This window comes from Chroicocephalus ridibundus, chromosome 5, assembly GCF_963924245.1.
Source record: "Chroicocephalus ridibundus chromosome 5, bChrRid1.1, whole genome shotgun sequence".
Taxonomy (NCBI): Eukaryota; Metazoa; Chordata; class Aves; order Charadriiformes; family Laridae; genus Chroicocephalus; species Chroicocephalus ridibundus.
Window position 1 is genome coordinate 82,875,315 of NC_086288.1, and position 17,595 is coordinate 82,892,909.

Sequence of the window (17,595 nt, forward strand, 5' to 3'; positions counted from 1 at the left end):
GGGGACGGCAATCTGTATGTTCACAGCTGGGAGGCACGCAGGCATTACTGGGTACGGGCCTCCAGAAACGTCACAACACTTTTCCCTACTAGGACAAATAAACCTCCTCCAAAACATTATTTCTATTTTTATGGAGAAAAAAAAATAAAAGAGAGAATGATTAAATTGTACAGTAGAAATAGTTTGCAATATTGGAGACCTTCTCGCTCTCTACAGCTCCCTGAAAGGAGGGGGTAGCCAGGGGGGGTCGGGCTCTTCTCCCAAGGAACAGGCCACGGGACAAGGGGAAATGGCCTCAAGGTGCACCAGGGGAGATTTAGGATGGATATCGGGAACAATTTCTTCATGGAAAGGGCTGTCAAGCATTGGAAGAGGCTGCCCAGGGAGGTGGTTGAGGCACCACCCCTGGAGGGATTTAAAAGAGGAGTAGACATAGTGCTTAGAGATATGGTTTAGTGATGGTTTTTGTCAGCGTTGGGTTGACGGTTGGACTCAATGATCTGAAAGGTCCCTTCCAACCTGGGCAAGCCTGTGATTCTATTGCTATTAACTGCACTAACACGTCGTGGAGACTGGCTAGGCCAAGCCCTGTGTCCTTTAGGTAGGCTCCTGCAGCGTGGGCCTCAGCGGAGCTGAGAGCGCTGAATTTGGGGCTTGTCACGGTACAGCAAATCACATCATTTTGGTCTGTCACCGACAGGCTCTCCAGCAGCACCGCGTGTCTCCCAAGAGATCAAAGGCAGTGAGTTTGCCCCACTTCATCCTCCAAACCAAAAGGTTTCTCTAACCGAGGGAGGAGCACGGCAGGCAGATAAGCCTTATGACACAAGGCACACTCATGGTTGCAAACCTTTGTTTTGCAAGATAGTGAGCTATAAATCCATCAACGCTCATGGAAACATCTAACAACAATTTAAAAAAAAATAAATTAAAAACCACTACTTACCCATATGTATTAAATCTAGGCTTGGGGGAAAACATGAACGCATACAGTAATTTTATACCAGCTCAAAATCCTTCACAAGCAAGCTTACATCAGGAGGCATCTTAGTACCACACTTCAGCTTAAACTTTGCGCTTTATTACCTATGAATTCCAAAATAGCAGCAAGCAGCTCAATTTATCTAATATATACACATACATCCCCGAACTGCTTGCTTTTTTTTTTTAAGAGAGAAGATTACAGAAATATCAATGTACTCAAAATTCATTTATTCACCCCAAGCAGATTTATCCGATTGTCTCTCAAGAGTCAGGCAGACCTTAACATGATCAATAAAAAGCCTCCTCTTTGAGTCTGGCCAAAGGAAAAGAAAGAGGATGAGAATCTCAAGTTCTTGTCATCTCAAAGTGCATTTTATGCTACTTCAGGAATAAGCCAACGCAAGATGTTCAACTATCCTTTAATTTCAGTTTCAGAAATCCTAATTATCCTTTTACCGCTTCTTACCGCTCTTACATTCCAAAGCCATCCCATCCTAGAGGCTTCTAGGAACCCTCTGGCATATCAGCCACTCATCCCAGTTCTGTGCCAGCCCTCAGGAACCTCTCCCAGTCCCTGTGATCACTCAAAGACAGTTGAGAGTGGCCTCAAAATACCAGTTCCTTCAGCATTCCCATCAGTACATCCCATCAGGGCCCAGGGACTTACTATGTCCACCTTCTTAAGAGTTCCAAGATACCCCTGTGATGGATCGACATCTCTCCGACACCCCTTTCACAGCAATACAGGACCAGAAAAACAGGAAGAAGGTGGTTTTTCATTGCAGCCTTGCTGCACGTTTCCTGTCCTTACTACACGAGGTACGACAGCTGGTTCTGCTGCCAGCGCGAGCGTACCGCTGGCACTCGCCGTGTTTTGTTAATATTAGAGCCGAAATTTCAGCTCCTTAGAAGTATCCAGTTTTGTGCAAATCCACATCAGATACACGCCTAATTGCATGAAAATATGCTCGGAAAGGAAGCAAGAATGGATATATAAGAGAAGGGAAGGTATACTGAATTTTCTGATAAAACTATTAAATTAACAGCGTATAACATCATCACTTTCACCTGTGAACTGCAAAGATACAGATCGCCAGAACATTCCACATTTCTCACAGATCTTAGCGATATTACACGTACTTTCCCATTTTAGTGTCGTATTATTTGAGAGTTAAAGAGTTCTGGCTTTAGCCATTGCCGAACGCTAATAGCCTCGGCCGCCCCCGAGGCGCGGAGCTGGCTGGAGGGCAAATCCCCTTCCCCGCCCCTGGGAAGTTCAGATTCCCCAGCTCTCCTCACCGCAGCCTGCTGTTTCCTCAGCGGCGTGGGGGGCTTTGCTGGATTCCAGGTAACACGCAAGAACGACTTCCCTCCACTTGTATAAACAGCTTATTCTTTTACCAAATTCTTTCCAGCAAAGAGCCCCAGCCCCATCAGGCTTGGGCTCTCTCCATCTCTGCTCCCCCCCAGGAGACAGAAGGGCAACCACCGACCTTCAGCCGCCATCAAGAGACCCACAGAGCACCCAGCAAGCAGCTGGGTGTCATTTGTTACTATCAATGCCCACTGTGCAGAGGAACGGATGGCAGGCAGGGCAGAGACAGGTGGCCATGAGTTTTCTGGGGTATAAAATATTCCTGACGGTGTTATGAGGAGCCGCACGCCGAAGGAGATGCCCTGAAGCCATCGCAGAGAACAATCTGGCGGGGCTTGGAAGTGGGACATCGCCTGCAACGTTTCCGACCCCTCGACTTTCCACCTTTGCTACATCATTCAGCAGCTGCTCAAACGGCTTTGAGAAGCGGTGGGAGCAGTAACCTCCAGCCTCCCCCCTGCCCCCGAAAGCACAACTTGAGCTGAAGCAGCTGCCTGTGCGCGGGGGAGGTTAAGGTAACAAACAGCCGTACGAAACGGTGCAGCGCGTACGTGTCCATAAAGACATTCCCGATTTCCCTAAGTGAATGAGAACCAGAAAGAAACCTTCCACTCTTAGTTTCTTTCAACAGATAATCAAAAATTCAATAGACTATTGATCCAAACAACTAATTACTTCCATAAGCCTTATTAAATATTGTAAAGTTCAGCAGACTTCAAATTAAATCATTTGTCTTTTAGTGTCTTTAAGTAGGAGAGCCTAAGCCTGTCCGTAAGACCATAGAACGCTGGGGGAATTCACCGGAATCTCTCTTGGGCTATGGGATTAATGATGAACTTTTAAATCTTATTGTTAAGGACTATACACGTAGCTTAAACCGTGACGAATGCACTGTATTTATAAAGAAAGTCATTAAATACATCGAATGCAATAACTGAAAATTTTTAGAAGAGGCAGATACGAAGTACTACATGACTTAACTATAATATTTATATAAATAGAATAACATACAAACATTATATTTCCCGTATTAGTCTAGTAATTCTAGCGTTTCTGCAAAGTTTACTAAGACATAAGTAAGGATTGACAGTAACGCTGCAACTATTCTACACACACAGAAAATACAGCCAAACAAAAGAGCCCAAAGCAACCCCCCGACGTCCCTCCACAGTCACTGCAGCCTCTTCTAACCCCACAAGGGACAGCAGCCGCACTGCACTCCAGTATTTTAAGGGAGAACCGTTCCGGCATTCTCTCAGCTTCTGCTGCCGATAAGGAGGGAGAGTGTCACTTACGCAGAACAGGTAGAGTGAAATGTGCCTTTTTTTTTTATTATTAAAAAGAAAGAAAATCTTATCAGCGTTCAGGACACACAACACCTCACAGCCTTTAGCTAAACACCAGTATTTCTTCAAATATAAAAATGCATTTCTTCTGAGGCCTGTGAAAAGCTCAACGTGTAAAAAGAAAGCCGAGGAGCCCAGCCCAGACTCCGAGGAGCCCAGCCCAGACTCCGAGGAGCCCAGCCCAGACTCCGAGGAGGAAGGCTGCCGGCAGGGAGAGCGAAGGGCCGGCTCCTCGGCCAGCGCGGGCGGGAGCAGCGGGCAGCACCTGGGAGCCCCGACCCCAGACATCACCCGGGCCAGGCTGGGCATCCTCATTGTCCGATACGGACATCGGGAATTTCAGTACAAAATTAATGTATCTGTGCCCACGGAAGCCTAAAAAGGATGGGATTTCATGCCATAGACAATTCCGGCAAACCAACACGGATTTGCGCATCTGATCTGTGACCACACAAGTTATTAACGAATAATCTACAAACAGTACGTAAAAGGAGACCCGTTTTTGAAACCCAGCGATATAAAAGTAGCAAAACCATGCAAGATTTTAAATGACAATGTTCCCTACTCTGTTGTCATCGGGAACTAACCTGAACTCCTTGATTCAGGAATGAAAAGCTAAAAAGATCGGATGCTCTAGTTTACGAGGACTTAGGAGTCCGAAACAGGATATACCACAAATTTTATATTCGCTGTTGAGACCAGGCGATTACAAATTCCCCCGAGCCTCAGCAAAGTCCCATTTTGAACACTATTCAAAATGCAAATCAGATTCGGCTTTGTTCGAACACAACTGGTATGAATGACAGAGTATTTAATAATGTTGAAAAGATAAGACTTAAGGGTAACTGCTCTATTAAATAATCAGAATAAGTAGCGTTTGTCTCTCTACAACAGAAAACAATACTGCCAGCGCTTTCCTTAGCTTTAGCGCGTTTGTTCTATTCCAGACCACAGGAAGTGGCTTGGGGCAGGTGAAAACAAAAAAAAAAAAAAAAAAAAAAGGCAAACCCACAATACTAGTCTTGTGGGTTTTGAAATATTTAAATATTTTTCATATTGGTACAGAACTAACTCTTAAACAGTAACTCCATTGCCAACTCTCAATACTACCCAAAACTCACAGCGCCGCCTTCCACTTCAGGTGACCAGAACTCTCGCTTTCACTAAATCGGTCCTGAAGCCCCCAATGAACTGCGATGATAATCCTGGTTTAGATTTTCATTTGGAATTAAAGAAAAAACAGAAAAGCTGTTTTGTGGGGTTTTTTTGTTTTTTTTTTTTTTTTTTAATCTTAAAGTCCGGGGATGATGGTGGGCAAAGAACAGAGTTAGCTAATGTAACCTGGCGAGAGCATCCGCTGTGAGAAGACTTTTGCATGAGAGTGGGACAGAAACAAGACATCAAAGAGCACTCAGAAATGGAAAAAGATATTCTAGTGTAGCTGTGAGAGACAGGAAAAAAGCACCATGGGAGACAGAAGGATGCAATAAGAACATGTTAAGAACACAGGGAAGCTGTTAAGTCAGCCTTAAAATAGAAGTTGACTTCCATTTCTCTAGGGATTTTTACAGCACACACACGTTTTAGTGTCCCAAAAAAGGAAAGAAGCATCAATCTGAACACATCTTGCTGAAGTGCTTTACATATCTAACACTTAAAGGAAAAACCCAAGAATATTATTAAAAAAAAGTTGAAAATGTGAATTTCTCAGAGCTCAATCATCTAAGCGTTTGTTCAGTTCCACCCATCCCCCTCCCAGAAGATGTGGTGATTGTTGAGGCCCCACCTCGAGTACTGCGTTCAGTTTTGGGCCCCTCGCTACAAGAGGGACACTGAGGTGTTGGAGCGTGTCCAGAGAAGGGCTACAAAGCTGGTGAGGGGCCTGGAGGACAAACCTTATGAGGAACGACTGAGGGAGCTGGGGGTGTTTAGCCTGGAGAAGAGGAGGCTGAGGGGAGACCTCATCACCCTCTACAACTACCTGAAAGGAGGTTGTAGAGAGATGGGGGCTGACCTCTTCTCCCTGGTGACAAGTGATAGGACGAGGGGAAACGGGTTCAAGTTACGTCAGGGGAGGTTTAGATTAGATATTAGGAGACATTTTTTCACTGAAAGGGTTATTAAACATTGGAATAGGCTGCCCAGGGAGGTGGTGGATTCACCATCTCTGGAGGTGTTTAAAAAAAGGGTAGATGGGGCACTTAGGGACATGGTTTAGAAGTGGCTCTTGTCAGGGTAGGCTAAAGGTTGGACTCGATGATCTTAAAGGTCCCTTCCAACCTCAACAATTCTATGATTCTATGATTCTATGTATTTTGCAAATCCTGCACCGAGTTTCCAAAGAGACCAAGAAGGAGAAAGTTCATTTGGATTAAAAAGAGCAAGTTTTGGTTATCCGCTATCTTTGCATACTTCCCAGAAAACCAGTCGCTCAGAAGTGGGACTTGAAGTTTCTTTGGTCTTAGAGTCTGAAATATTTTTTTTTTTTTTTCAATGAAGTGATTTCAGAGAAACATAGGAACTACTATAGCCACTCTTCCAATTTAAATACCTTTTGAGTCAAATTCCAAGATTCACCACTCAGTTTTTGCTGTACTTGAAGGTGCATTTTGTAAATTTTCTCTACTGATGGCAATAAACCCATTCTATTTGGTTCTTTAAAACAAATCCTAGACAACATTTTCAGGAAATTAGCCCCCATGCAAGTGGCATACGCTCAATAGAGACAGAAGATCAAGAGCTCAAAGTCTGTAATAAGAGTGTCCCCCCCAAAACATGCAAAAGAAGATACTTAGAAGCCGAAGGGCGGTTAGAAGCTCCACGAAGCAAAAGCCCTTTACAATACTCAGAAGCTGACCAAACTAGATCTTGCCTGCTACACCTCACCTGAATTACCTCCTCTGGTCTTACTTCAACCAGAAGTCCCTTTTCTGGCACAGAAGTTCCATAGTTTGCCAAGGGGTCTCTCAGAGCAGCCTTCTGAGGTACGAACTACTTCCCGTTCCACACAAGCTCCCGAAGAGAGGACGGACACTTCCACAGGCGAAGTGACGCCCGACTGCCCCGCGGGGCATGGAGCACGCAGGACGGGGCTGTCTCTGACAGCCGGTCAGGAAGCGCGGTCAGACGTCTGTGTCCTGGCTGTTCAGGTCACGGACCGGCCCCAGGGTGTTCCCATCAGGGGTGCAGAGCCCAGCGTTGGCACCTGAATCGCTGTACTTAGCGCAACAACATTTTTATCTTTACATTTAGAAGATCAGCGATACCGTCAATTAACTAATGGACTCCTTGTGTTACAAGCGTTTAAAGAAGCAAGGTTAGAAGGACAAGCCAGCTCACGCAGGACCCTTCTGAAACACTGGCCATACAAGACACCCCCGGCACCACAAGAACCCGGCTGACCTGGAACACCAAAGGGATGCCCATACCTAAGGGTTCAAAGTTCCCCACGCGAGACGCTGCGGTGAAAGTCACTGAAGGCTTCGTGCAGGCGAAGGGGGACCGAGAACGGCTGAGGTATGACCAACTTGTCCCTAATGTGTCACTTCTGACAACACACGGCTCATGTGGCTCCTGGGGACACGCAGGGACGCGTCACTAACGGCGCGGGCGAGAGACCAGCTCAGAAAAACACGAAGGGAGGATAAACACGTCAGCTTCCTTTTGTATTTGGTATTTGTCCTCTGTGGTTTGGCCAACAGAGAAGGCTGCTCGACGAGCAGATCTGTTATGCCAACGAGGCAGTTTCACACAGCTTCGATGCTGTGCAGCTGTACGTTAGAACTCAAACTCCTTGGAAGTACTCTTTCTATAAATAATTTCAGGTAACTTGGCAAAGTAGATGGCAAACAAAGTATCTAAACAATACAGCTGATATAAAAAAAATGGGGGTTTTGACTTAATTCTACGCAAACAATATTCATATATACAAATTAACAGATAAACAGTGTTTTCTCAAAAAAAATGCATGACAATTAAATAGAAAATGCCTCCAACAAAAGATTATTTTTAGAATTTTTAAGATATTTTGTGTTAATTCCTCCATTGTGAATTGTTTTTTAAAAATCTTACTACGCAAACATTTATACACTGTTCATTCTTTGAAAAGGAGAGTTCCACATTTGATGGAACAAGAAGCGTTAGTTACACGGTATTTCTCTTTCCACCCACCAGGAACTTCTGGCAAGTTCTGTTCCGTTCCCTGAAGAACGTGAAGCGAATTCCCACAGCAGAACTGTACAGGTTAAGGAGTGAGTAGGTGCCTTCACCTGAAACATCGTATAATAAAGGGAACTGCACCCGAAGGAAAATACAAACCTAGTCATGGAGACAATTAGTGTTGTCACACTCCTGTACCTTCCGCCCATACACTAATTGCGTAACACCCAATTAAAAGAGGGAAAAACAGCACATAAAGAGACAAAGCAAATCACCCCTCCCTTTGAGCCCGAAGCCTAGAAAGGCGTGCGCGCCCTTTCCTGTTACAGCAGAAAGCTTTACTCCTCCAAGGGAGCAAGAGCTACACAACGTGAAAAGAAAGTTACGGTTGCCAAGAACTGCGTGATCACGTTTAGCTCAGTGGTTACTTTCCAGAATAATCTTTATCCTATTTCTGTCAGATATTACTGCTGTCAAGGAACACCACCAGCATTCAGCCCCCCCAGTTCTGCACGTGCGTTTCACCGTCGCTCACTCAGTTTTCACGCGATTCTACACTGCGTAAATCAGCTGTGGTATCACACCTGATTAGCTGTAGCTATTGGGTTGCTTTCACCCTTTATGCAACAAAACCGAAAGAAACATTACGGAAACACTCGTCCAAACGTTTAGCCAAAAATTTTGTACAACTTTTCACCCTGCCCCCAGCCCAAGGATCTGCAGCTATTACCAAATGAGAACCTGAAAAACCATGTGAAATGTTATTTATCACTGCCTAACAAATCACTACCCAGAAATGCCAGGAAAATCATTCTGTAATTAGAAGAGGCCTTCTACAGTCTTAATGTGTTACTAATGAGATGAGAGGTCGGTTTAGAAGACAGATAGAGCAAATGATTTAACGACGGTGATAAATTTCCCATTTCCTATTTAATGAAACAGTCACTTTTTGTTGGCTGAGGGTTCTTGTTTGACCTTCCCGGAAGACAGGTTATTTAGAGATATACAAAGATAAAAACTTAAAATCAAATATTCCAGGAAACGATTTACGTACTTTGGATGTCGGATGTCTGGCAGGGATCGCTCCAGTGCTATGTTGTTGCTAACGAAGATGTTGAAGCCATTTTCCCTATAAGCAGAATCATCGTGGTCTTCCTCTGTAAGAGGGTACGGCTTTCCGTGTTCGCCTTTCCCTACAAGGAAACAAAACGATTATTCGCGTCAAACTGTTAGCAAAAAAAGGACTAAAAGACAAAAATAAGTTAGACTGAACTTCAGTTAGTTCGCTGTACCTGGAACATCTCTAAGGAATTTCTTGCAATGTTTTTAGGACACTCCTGCTACTTACAATACAAAAATACAAAGTAGGTACAAATAACGGGAGCCAAAAGTCCCTCTGAATTCACCCAGTTCATCTCGCTTTCATTCTTTCCAGAGACACAATCAGCTTAAAGCCATTTTAGACATGAAAATTTGAATTGTAAATTAAGCTAAGACCGTTTTGCATCAGAATCAAGCTTTCATAACAACATTGTGAACAAACGGATCCGTTGCAGCAATACTCCTTTTCATCGAGACAAGGAACCCGATTACTCGGTTGCCCAAGGTTTTGGCCTCCTCCCCACCCACCGTCTCCAGAGCACCTCCAGCACGGGAGCTCGGGGTGCCCAGCTCCCCGGAACACGTGCACAGGACACCAAGTGTTTTGCCCGGGGCTCCTTGAACCCTCACGCTCCCGGAGCGGCCAGGGGAACTCGGTGCTCCCAGTGCCTCAGCACTGCTGATTTGGTACCGGAAACTGGTCACTTCGGCTCCCTAAAGAAGTCACCTGCTCATTCCCCGGCAGAGCACAGACTTTCTACTCCAGCTTTTCACTCCCAAGTTGGTTCCTGTCATCGGTCCCTCGGCTTGCTCCGTACCTACCTCAGGCGACTGCGCCTCTCTCCCTTCCAGCCGGAGCGCGGAGAACAAACAGAGCCACTTCAAAGGACATCCGAACAGGAAAGCCTTCGCTTCTTCTCAACTATTTTTAGCCATCCCATTCTTGCAGAACTCTCCAGAGTTTCTAAGCCCTTCATGCCTGCTCAGGTTCTCAAGAAGATACACTTTCCTTCCCATTCAGTTGGTCAGCTAATAACCTCTCTGGCCCTCTCCCCCTGGGCCTGCTCGTGAGAAAACACCTCCCTTCCCTGAGCTCTTTCAGAGAAATGACCCAACTCCAGCCGGATCTGATGAGGGACCAAGGCCACCTGATCCTCAGCTAACGAGGAGCAGCTGCCAGAGGGGGTGACGAGGAAGGCAAGCTGAGAGCAAGCTCAGAGGAACATCCAGTGGTGCCCTCAAAGCCTGCCAGCTTCTGGCAATGCTCTATTCCATGTCGCACACACACAAAACATTAAAAACACAGAATATGCAATTACCGAGGCTGGAGTTACCCCATTTTTTAAATTTTTGCAACTAAAGTAATTGTTTTCCTTCCCAAACTGTGTGCATATAATTACAATTTCATTTAAATTCTTAATGAAAATAATGTTACTTACAAGGGAAAGTATTAGTTTCTATTACGAAACACTCTTTGTTTATGCTCTTTTTTTACCAGCAGTTATCTTGTCATTTTTATTTTCAAACATCCCCAAATTGCACATAATACTCTAGCATTATACAAAATCTGAGACTAAGATTCTATGTGTATCTTTATCATTTCATACTAACTATGGGGGAACTATATTGTCAGTCAGAGTGCTGCTCACAACTGAAGAGTACAATGATACCAAACCTGTTTCATACCACACTAACAATGTGCTAATGCAATTCAGCCCCCGAGACATAGACATTTCAGCCCCTGACATTTCAGTACATATTCTAAGTAGGCCCAAAGTACTTATTTTAATTTGCTTTTATTAAGAGATTTATCCAGGTAGTTACTAATGTAATAGGAATTCCAGAATAAATCACCTGTATGATAAGACATGCTATTGCCTATAGATGTTTTTTACAATATCTGTAAAAAAAAAAAAAAGCATATTCCAGCCATTCACCCTGTATTAAGAAAAGTGGTTTCTTTGCTTTGCTTTTCCTAAGGGAGTCCATTTTGGTGGGTGAATGTTTTTCCTGCTATTACAGTTTCTTCACTCTGTCCCCTGCTAGTGAAACGGCCGCCGAGCGCTTTGGAAGCAGCCTCCCGCCCTTCCTCGCCGAGCACGCGGCACCACCGCCGTGCAGAAGACAAAACCCCAGGCATGGTGGGTACCCGGGGCGCCTGAGGAGGGGGTCTCTGGGCACTGTCTCACATCGTGCTGGCCAACTGTGGTACAGAAATTGCTTTGGCACTCACACAGTAAGCTGGGCCACAGTAAGCGGCACCAGCAGTTGTGAAGCGTGACTCTTTCCTAATGCTATATTAAAATATACACGTAGAGCATTAACAGAGGCTTTAATGTGGGCTTTTATGAACCCCGTGGATATTTGTCCCAGCTTTCTTGTTTGCTTCTTCTTGTTCACCCCACAGCTCCTCCCGATTAGCTCATCTACCAGATCCAGCTGAAAGTGCTTGGCTAATTTCCCTAAAAGGGCTCAGGTGAAAGGGGACCATTTCTTATGAGTGACTTAGGGAGGAGAGAAATAGAGCGCTTAGAAAATAAGTATTAAAAAAATTAAGCATAACTTTTGGATAACCATACAATCACAGACTGGTTTGGGTGGGAAGGGACCTTAAAGCCCCCCCAGTGGCACCCCCTGCCCTGGGCAGGGACACCTCCCACCAGCCCAGGTTGCTCCAAGCCCCGTCCAGCCTGGCCCTGAACCCCTCCAGGGACGGGGCATCCCTGTAGGCCCCAAGGGTTTTGCACAGAAAATTTCTGTGTATGAGTCTCCTCAGCACTTTAATTATCACAAGCACATTAAAACTCTCTTCTGTCCCTGATTTGCTTTGCGAGGTGGGTGGTGGACACTGCCATCACTGCGCACGGGTTTGGAGCTGGGCTGTCCAAAAGTTTACCTAAAATGCCAGGGTGACAAAGGGAAACTTCCCAATGCGAGAAAGAGTAAAATTCTGGTGACAAAGAGCATGAAGGAGTTTCACGTCCCGTTACTGGCTAGAGGAGGCCACTGTCAAGCCATCGATAGACAGGTATAAGCCCTCCCGTACTGTTTGTTCTGCCTGACGGCAAAACAGCAATTCAGAAAGTGCACCAGGCTATAAAGTGTCGTAGGGAAGAGAGAGAAAAAACGCCTGATGGTGGATTTTTGGCCTCTCTGGATTTAAAAGGGGCCTCACCCAAAAGTGATGGATAAAACAGCACTAAGAACTGATAATAACTCTCGCTGAGGCTGGCTTACAATTGCAGCATAAATAACCCCAGAGCCTAAGGACGACCAGAAGTTGTGGTTCAGTTACTTGGATTTTGATTTTTCAAGGAGCAGGCAAAGGAGGGGAAGAACCCAAAAGCCTGAGAACGACATATACTCAACCTGGGCCCCCAAATCCCATCAGAGTACTCCATTGCGTGGGAACCATAACAGCACTGTTTAATTCACACAGCGCTGCCTAACCTTTGTGATTACAGGTTATTACACTGATTTTTAACTCAGTACTTAATGTACGAAGCATTTTGAAAATGTGCTACTTTTTTTTTTTTTCTTTCTGAAAACGCTGTGAGGGTTTTGGAGTTGACATCTCTACGTTGCTTAGCATTATGTTATTGTAAGGGTGTTAATACACCATCTCAAAATGCTTCTCCATAGATATTCAGATAAAAAATGGTAAAGTAGGATATCATAGCCATTCAGATAAAGTACCAGCTCGGCCAAACCTCAGGTGCTCTGGAAGGCTTTTTTAGCCCCACTCAAGGATGTTACCGTCTCCTAGGAAACAATGCACTCTACACCGAGCCCTAAAGGTTTGTAAGTTTTATGCCTGACGGCTTGTGATAACTGATAGTTCAAGAACACCTCACTTAAAGCATCTCCTGCTTCTATTACGCACGGACACAGCAGAAGGAGAATAAACCCTCTTGTTCAGCAGATGGCACGAAAGGAAGAGGATTAGGGTGAGACAAGAAAATTAAAAAACATTCCGTATACTCAGTACAAATGCGTAATAGAATAATGCTCTGGATAAGCCATGTTGGTACAGTTGCCAGGTATGATAATTATAAAGAAAACAAGGATACTGTTGGCAAAATATATCAGCTGTAAATCAATTTGAACATGCACTGAGAGTTCTGCGCTACTGCCGCATGCAATGGATAGGGGACCTTGCTTAAAATTATAAACAAGAAACAGCGCAACAGGTTCTGCTTTCAGCGTCTTCTGGGGTTTTCTTTTGGGGGTTTACTTTTATAATTCAGATGAACGTTATTTATAATTCAGTAGACATGGTAAAAAGATTGGCTTTGCCATATGAGTTAAAGGAAGCTAAGCAACTGCTTGACATCTTAACACAGGAAACTAAGTGGATAAAGAACATAAGCCACTCGGTGTCTGTGGGGAAGAACCTGAATTATTCAGTGTTTATACTCACTGCTATTAGTTTACTCAGGCAAGACTTCACAGTCACATCAAGTCAACCTTATAATTTGCAAAAATATTTAAGCACACCCTTTAATTCAAGCATTCAAGCATCCTTTAATCCAGTAACATTTGTAATAGGGAATAAGAATTCTCCATGTGCTAAATGTTTACCAAATAAAAGGAGCTTATTTTAATAATAACCATAACCATCTATGATTCTATAATACATGAACCTACAAATCACACAATCACAGACCGGTTTGGGTGGGAAGGGACCTTAAAGCCCCCCCAGTGGCACCCCCTGCCCTGGGCAGGGACACCTCCCACCAGCCCAGGTTGCTCCAAGCCCCGTCCAACCTGGCCTTGAACCCCTCCAGGGATGGGGCAGCCACAGCTTCTCTGGGCACCCTGGGCCAGGGGCTCACCGCCCTCACAGCCAAGAATTTCTGCCTCACATCTCATCTCAGTCTCCCCTCTGTCAGTGGAAAACCCTTCCCCCTCGTCCCACGGCTCCCCTCCCTGCTCCAGAGTCCCTCCCCAGCTTTCCTGGAGCCCCTTTAGGGACTGGAAGGGGCTGGAAGGTCTCCGCGGAGCCTTCTCTTCTCCAGGCTGAACCCCCCCAGCTCTCTCAGCCTGTCCCCACAGCAGAGGGGCTCCAGCCCTCCCAGCATCTCCGGGGCCTCCTCTGGCCCCGCTCCAACAGCTCCGTGTCCTTCTGCTCTTGGTGCCCCAGCGCTGGAGGCAGCACTGCAGGGGGGTCTCCCAGAGCGGAGCAGAGGGGCAGAATCCCCCCCTCGCCCTGCTGCCCACGCTGCTGGGGATGAGCCCAGGCTGCGGGGGGTTTCTGCGAGTGCGCCTTGCCTGCTCATGTTGAGCTTCTCGTCCACCAGCACCCCCAAGTCCTTCTCCTCAGGGCTGCTCTCCAGCCATTCATCCCCAGCCTGGATTTGTGCTTGGGATTGCCCCGACCCAGAAGCAGGACCCTGCACTTGGCCTGGCTGAACTTCATAAGGTTGGCATGGGCCCACCTCTCCAGCCTCTCCAGGTCCCGCTGGATGGCATCCTTCCCTCCAGCCTGTTGACCGCCCCGCACAGCTTGGTGTCGTCGCCAAGTGGCTCAAGGTGCACTCAGTCCCACTGTCCACGTCACCGACAAAGATACTGAACAGCACCAGTCCCAGTACCAACCTCTGAGGAACGCCATTTCTTCTCACTTACAGTGCATCTGATTATTTTGGATAAGGTAGTTCTACCATTTTTTTTAAGTATATTAGGAATTTTATCTACCATCCCTAAATACTCCATCCAGAATCTACGACAATGTTGTCTGTGCGCATCACACACAAACACGCCCATCATGAAAGTTCTCACGGGGAGAGCAGATATCTAGTCTTATCCTAGAGATAAGAAGTCCCATGGGGAGCGAGTGATTGTATTTCTTAGCAAGGGTAGAGAGAGGAACACAAATTCAAAATGAATGCAGTCACACATCAGCTTCAAAAATATAGTGTAAGAAGTAAAAGGGGAAATAAAGATCATGAGCTGAATAAAAACATCGAGTCAGACATCATCTTCCACCTTCTTGCCAGATAAACTTCTACACAATGACCTTTCATGCTCCCCGATCTGGGAGCCAGAGTGCAACTGGCCAAGCCAGAGGGCAAAAACTCTGTTTAAAGCAATCTTCTACATCGTTCCTGAATTTCCCTAACGCACAGCAGTGTACAAGGTTGCCAACTTGCCCTGTGGCGATGGACTTCATATTATTCCGATTAATAAGTGTAACACATTATCAATTCAGACTGCCACCCTGTTTGGCTTTTTTGGGAAGTGAATTTCCATTTGAGTGGAAACAAAATAATATTCTTCCTTGTCGTTCCTTATCCTCACAGGCAGGACGGCGGGGTGCAGCACATCTGCCTAAATATTGCTTACATTATCTTGAACAGAGAGGTGATTTGACACACGCACAAAATAGCATTTCTTTTTTCTTCTTTTTTTGACAGTAGGAGTCTCAGCCTTTCCTGGAGTATCTGCACTTGGCGGAGTTCTCACCCTGTCTAAAAATTCTGTATTTTGAAACCTTTAAAAGACATATGGGCAAACATTTTTTTAATCTAAAATTAGCTCAAGAGTCAAGTCAGGGACTAGCGCAGGTCAGTCCTTGGCAATAAAGGGGAAAAAGGAAGTTGTTTTACCAAATCCCTTTCTCCTTTCATACTAGCGAAGGAGCTGTTGCTTTGAACAAATGCATTTTGTGGGTTTGCATGTTTATATTAATTTCTACTAAAAAGTAAGAAAACTCTAATTCAATAAACGTATGAAGGAATTTTCTTTCCCGATTTGTTATGGAGAGAGAAAATTAAATCTGCATGTGTCTCACATGAAAGTAATTGCCTGTGTATCACAGGCGTCTATCCAAGTAGTAAAAAATGCGTGTGTGTGTGTATATATGTATGTTATGGCATTTCAGATAGAAAATGAGAACATTTTTCTAAGCCTATGAGTAGTGAAACAACGGGATAGGCAATCCAGGGAACTGTGGAATCCATAAACAGTCAAAAAAGAAAAGATACCGTGCCTCAGAGAGATGATCGATACAACTTTGGTCAGCTATTGAGGTTGATCCCAATCTAAAATTTCCATGCACTCTATGAGAAACAGGAGGAGGACTGAGGATAATTATATTTTTCTTCAGAGTCAATAAAACTTGTATCAGAAACTGAAATATTTATCACAAGTCTCTTCTACTTTTCCCAGACTTCTCAGAGCATCCCACTAGCTGTACAACTTCATGAGCCTAATACATGGGAAAGCAATTTAATTGATTTTACATCAATGGAAACAGGATCAAAAATATCTACAGGTTTGTTTTGGGTTTTTTTTTGCTACTCTATCTAGTAACAGCGTGGAAAGCCATTGCAGTAAGATTTACAATACTTTTAATTATTTATTAGACAACCGTCAAAGTCTGAGGCAATATAAAAGGCTTCTCCTTAGCATGACAGACACAGCTGTAATCAAATCTTACTTATGCAACTGGGAAAAATAAAAACCCTGTCAAGGAAACCCCGAACAATACATTTTCAAGCAAGAATAAATAATTTCTTTATACATATATACCAAAATTTATTTATTAGTGTTTCAACATCAAACTACGACAGAAAACCAACAATCCAAAATTCACTCCAGTCTTCTGGTAGAAAGCATTCAAATTCCTTATTACCCTTCAGGGGCCAGCAGCTGACACCGGATTTCCTTTCAAGGCCCATGTAGTCTTCAGAAAGCGCTACAGAAACACCCTTGGGAGCGACCACGAGGCCTCGTCCCTTCCGGATTGCTGCTACCGTGATGCCACGGTCGGCAGGAGAAATATGAACTGAATTACTTCTCTCTTCAGGACTGGCTTTATACAAACAGCACAGGTTGGGAGAAAAAGGGAGAAAAAGATGTTACTTTAAATTGTGTTATTTGACTGCCTGCTCACATCCAGAACTGAAAAATACCCAAACCCCAACAACAAAAACAACAGAGAAGAGAGACGAATGTGCTCCTTAAAAAATGTAAAAGGGTACATTCCTATCGTGCTGTACTTGGATCCTTAGGGTATGGTTTGCTTATCATTCACGAGAGACAAAAATGAAAGGAACCTGTTGCTAAAACAGACGGGAGATCTATCCTTATAGCGGGGATGTGCTCCCCCGTCCCTCGCAAACAGAAATCCCGTACGGGGTAGAGGTAGGTAAAGGAAGAGCATTTCCTGGAGAGAAGAGGGACGAACGGGGACCTGTCAAATGGACTTATTTTACACATGTGGTCTTACCATGTTTGAGATGCATTTCCGTAAAAAGAAATGCATATGAAAAAAAATAATTATAAAATACCACTTTCTAACTGCATTAGACCCAATTTCCAGATTTCCATAAACTAACTAGGACTGGGTTGACTCTTCACGTTAATCTAAGATCAAACCTTCCGTCTCAGACTGCAAGCAAAAAATGGCACGAGATTTTTTTTCGTCCATGAAGTGGGAAGAGCTGATTCCCAGTATTCTGTATACGTTAAAGGCACGGCCACGCTTCACGCGCTCTTCTCGAAAGCCGAACCAACAGAAACTGCTGGCAAGAGACGGCGTGGTGGGGCAGGTGATGGTGAGGAGGGCAGGAGCGGCGGTGAGCGGGAGACGGGAGCAGCAGAGCGAGGGCAGCGAGGAACAGCCAG

The 17,595-nt window shown here is 44.9% G+C and overlaps 1 protein-coding gene across 4 annotated transcripts in view; it reads right to left on the reverse strand.

The window, feature by feature from the left end:
- GALNTL6 (polypeptide N-acetylgalactosaminyltransferase like 6) overlaps positions 1-17,595 on the reverse strand; it is a 453,529-nt gene that overhangs the window by 249,723 nt on the left and 186,211 nt on the right. For 3 of the 4 annotated variants that reach the window (XM_063335688.1, XM_063335686.1, XM_063335687.1), the window contains exon 3: positions 8,918-9,056. In XM_063335688.1, the coding sequence (XP_063191758.1) occupies positions 8,918-9,056 (139 nt within the window). Of the gene's footprint in view, positions 1-8,917; positions 9,057-16,600; positions 16,769-17,595 lie in introns of those variants that run through there. The other variant, XM_063335689.1, reaches the window with a different exon arrangement.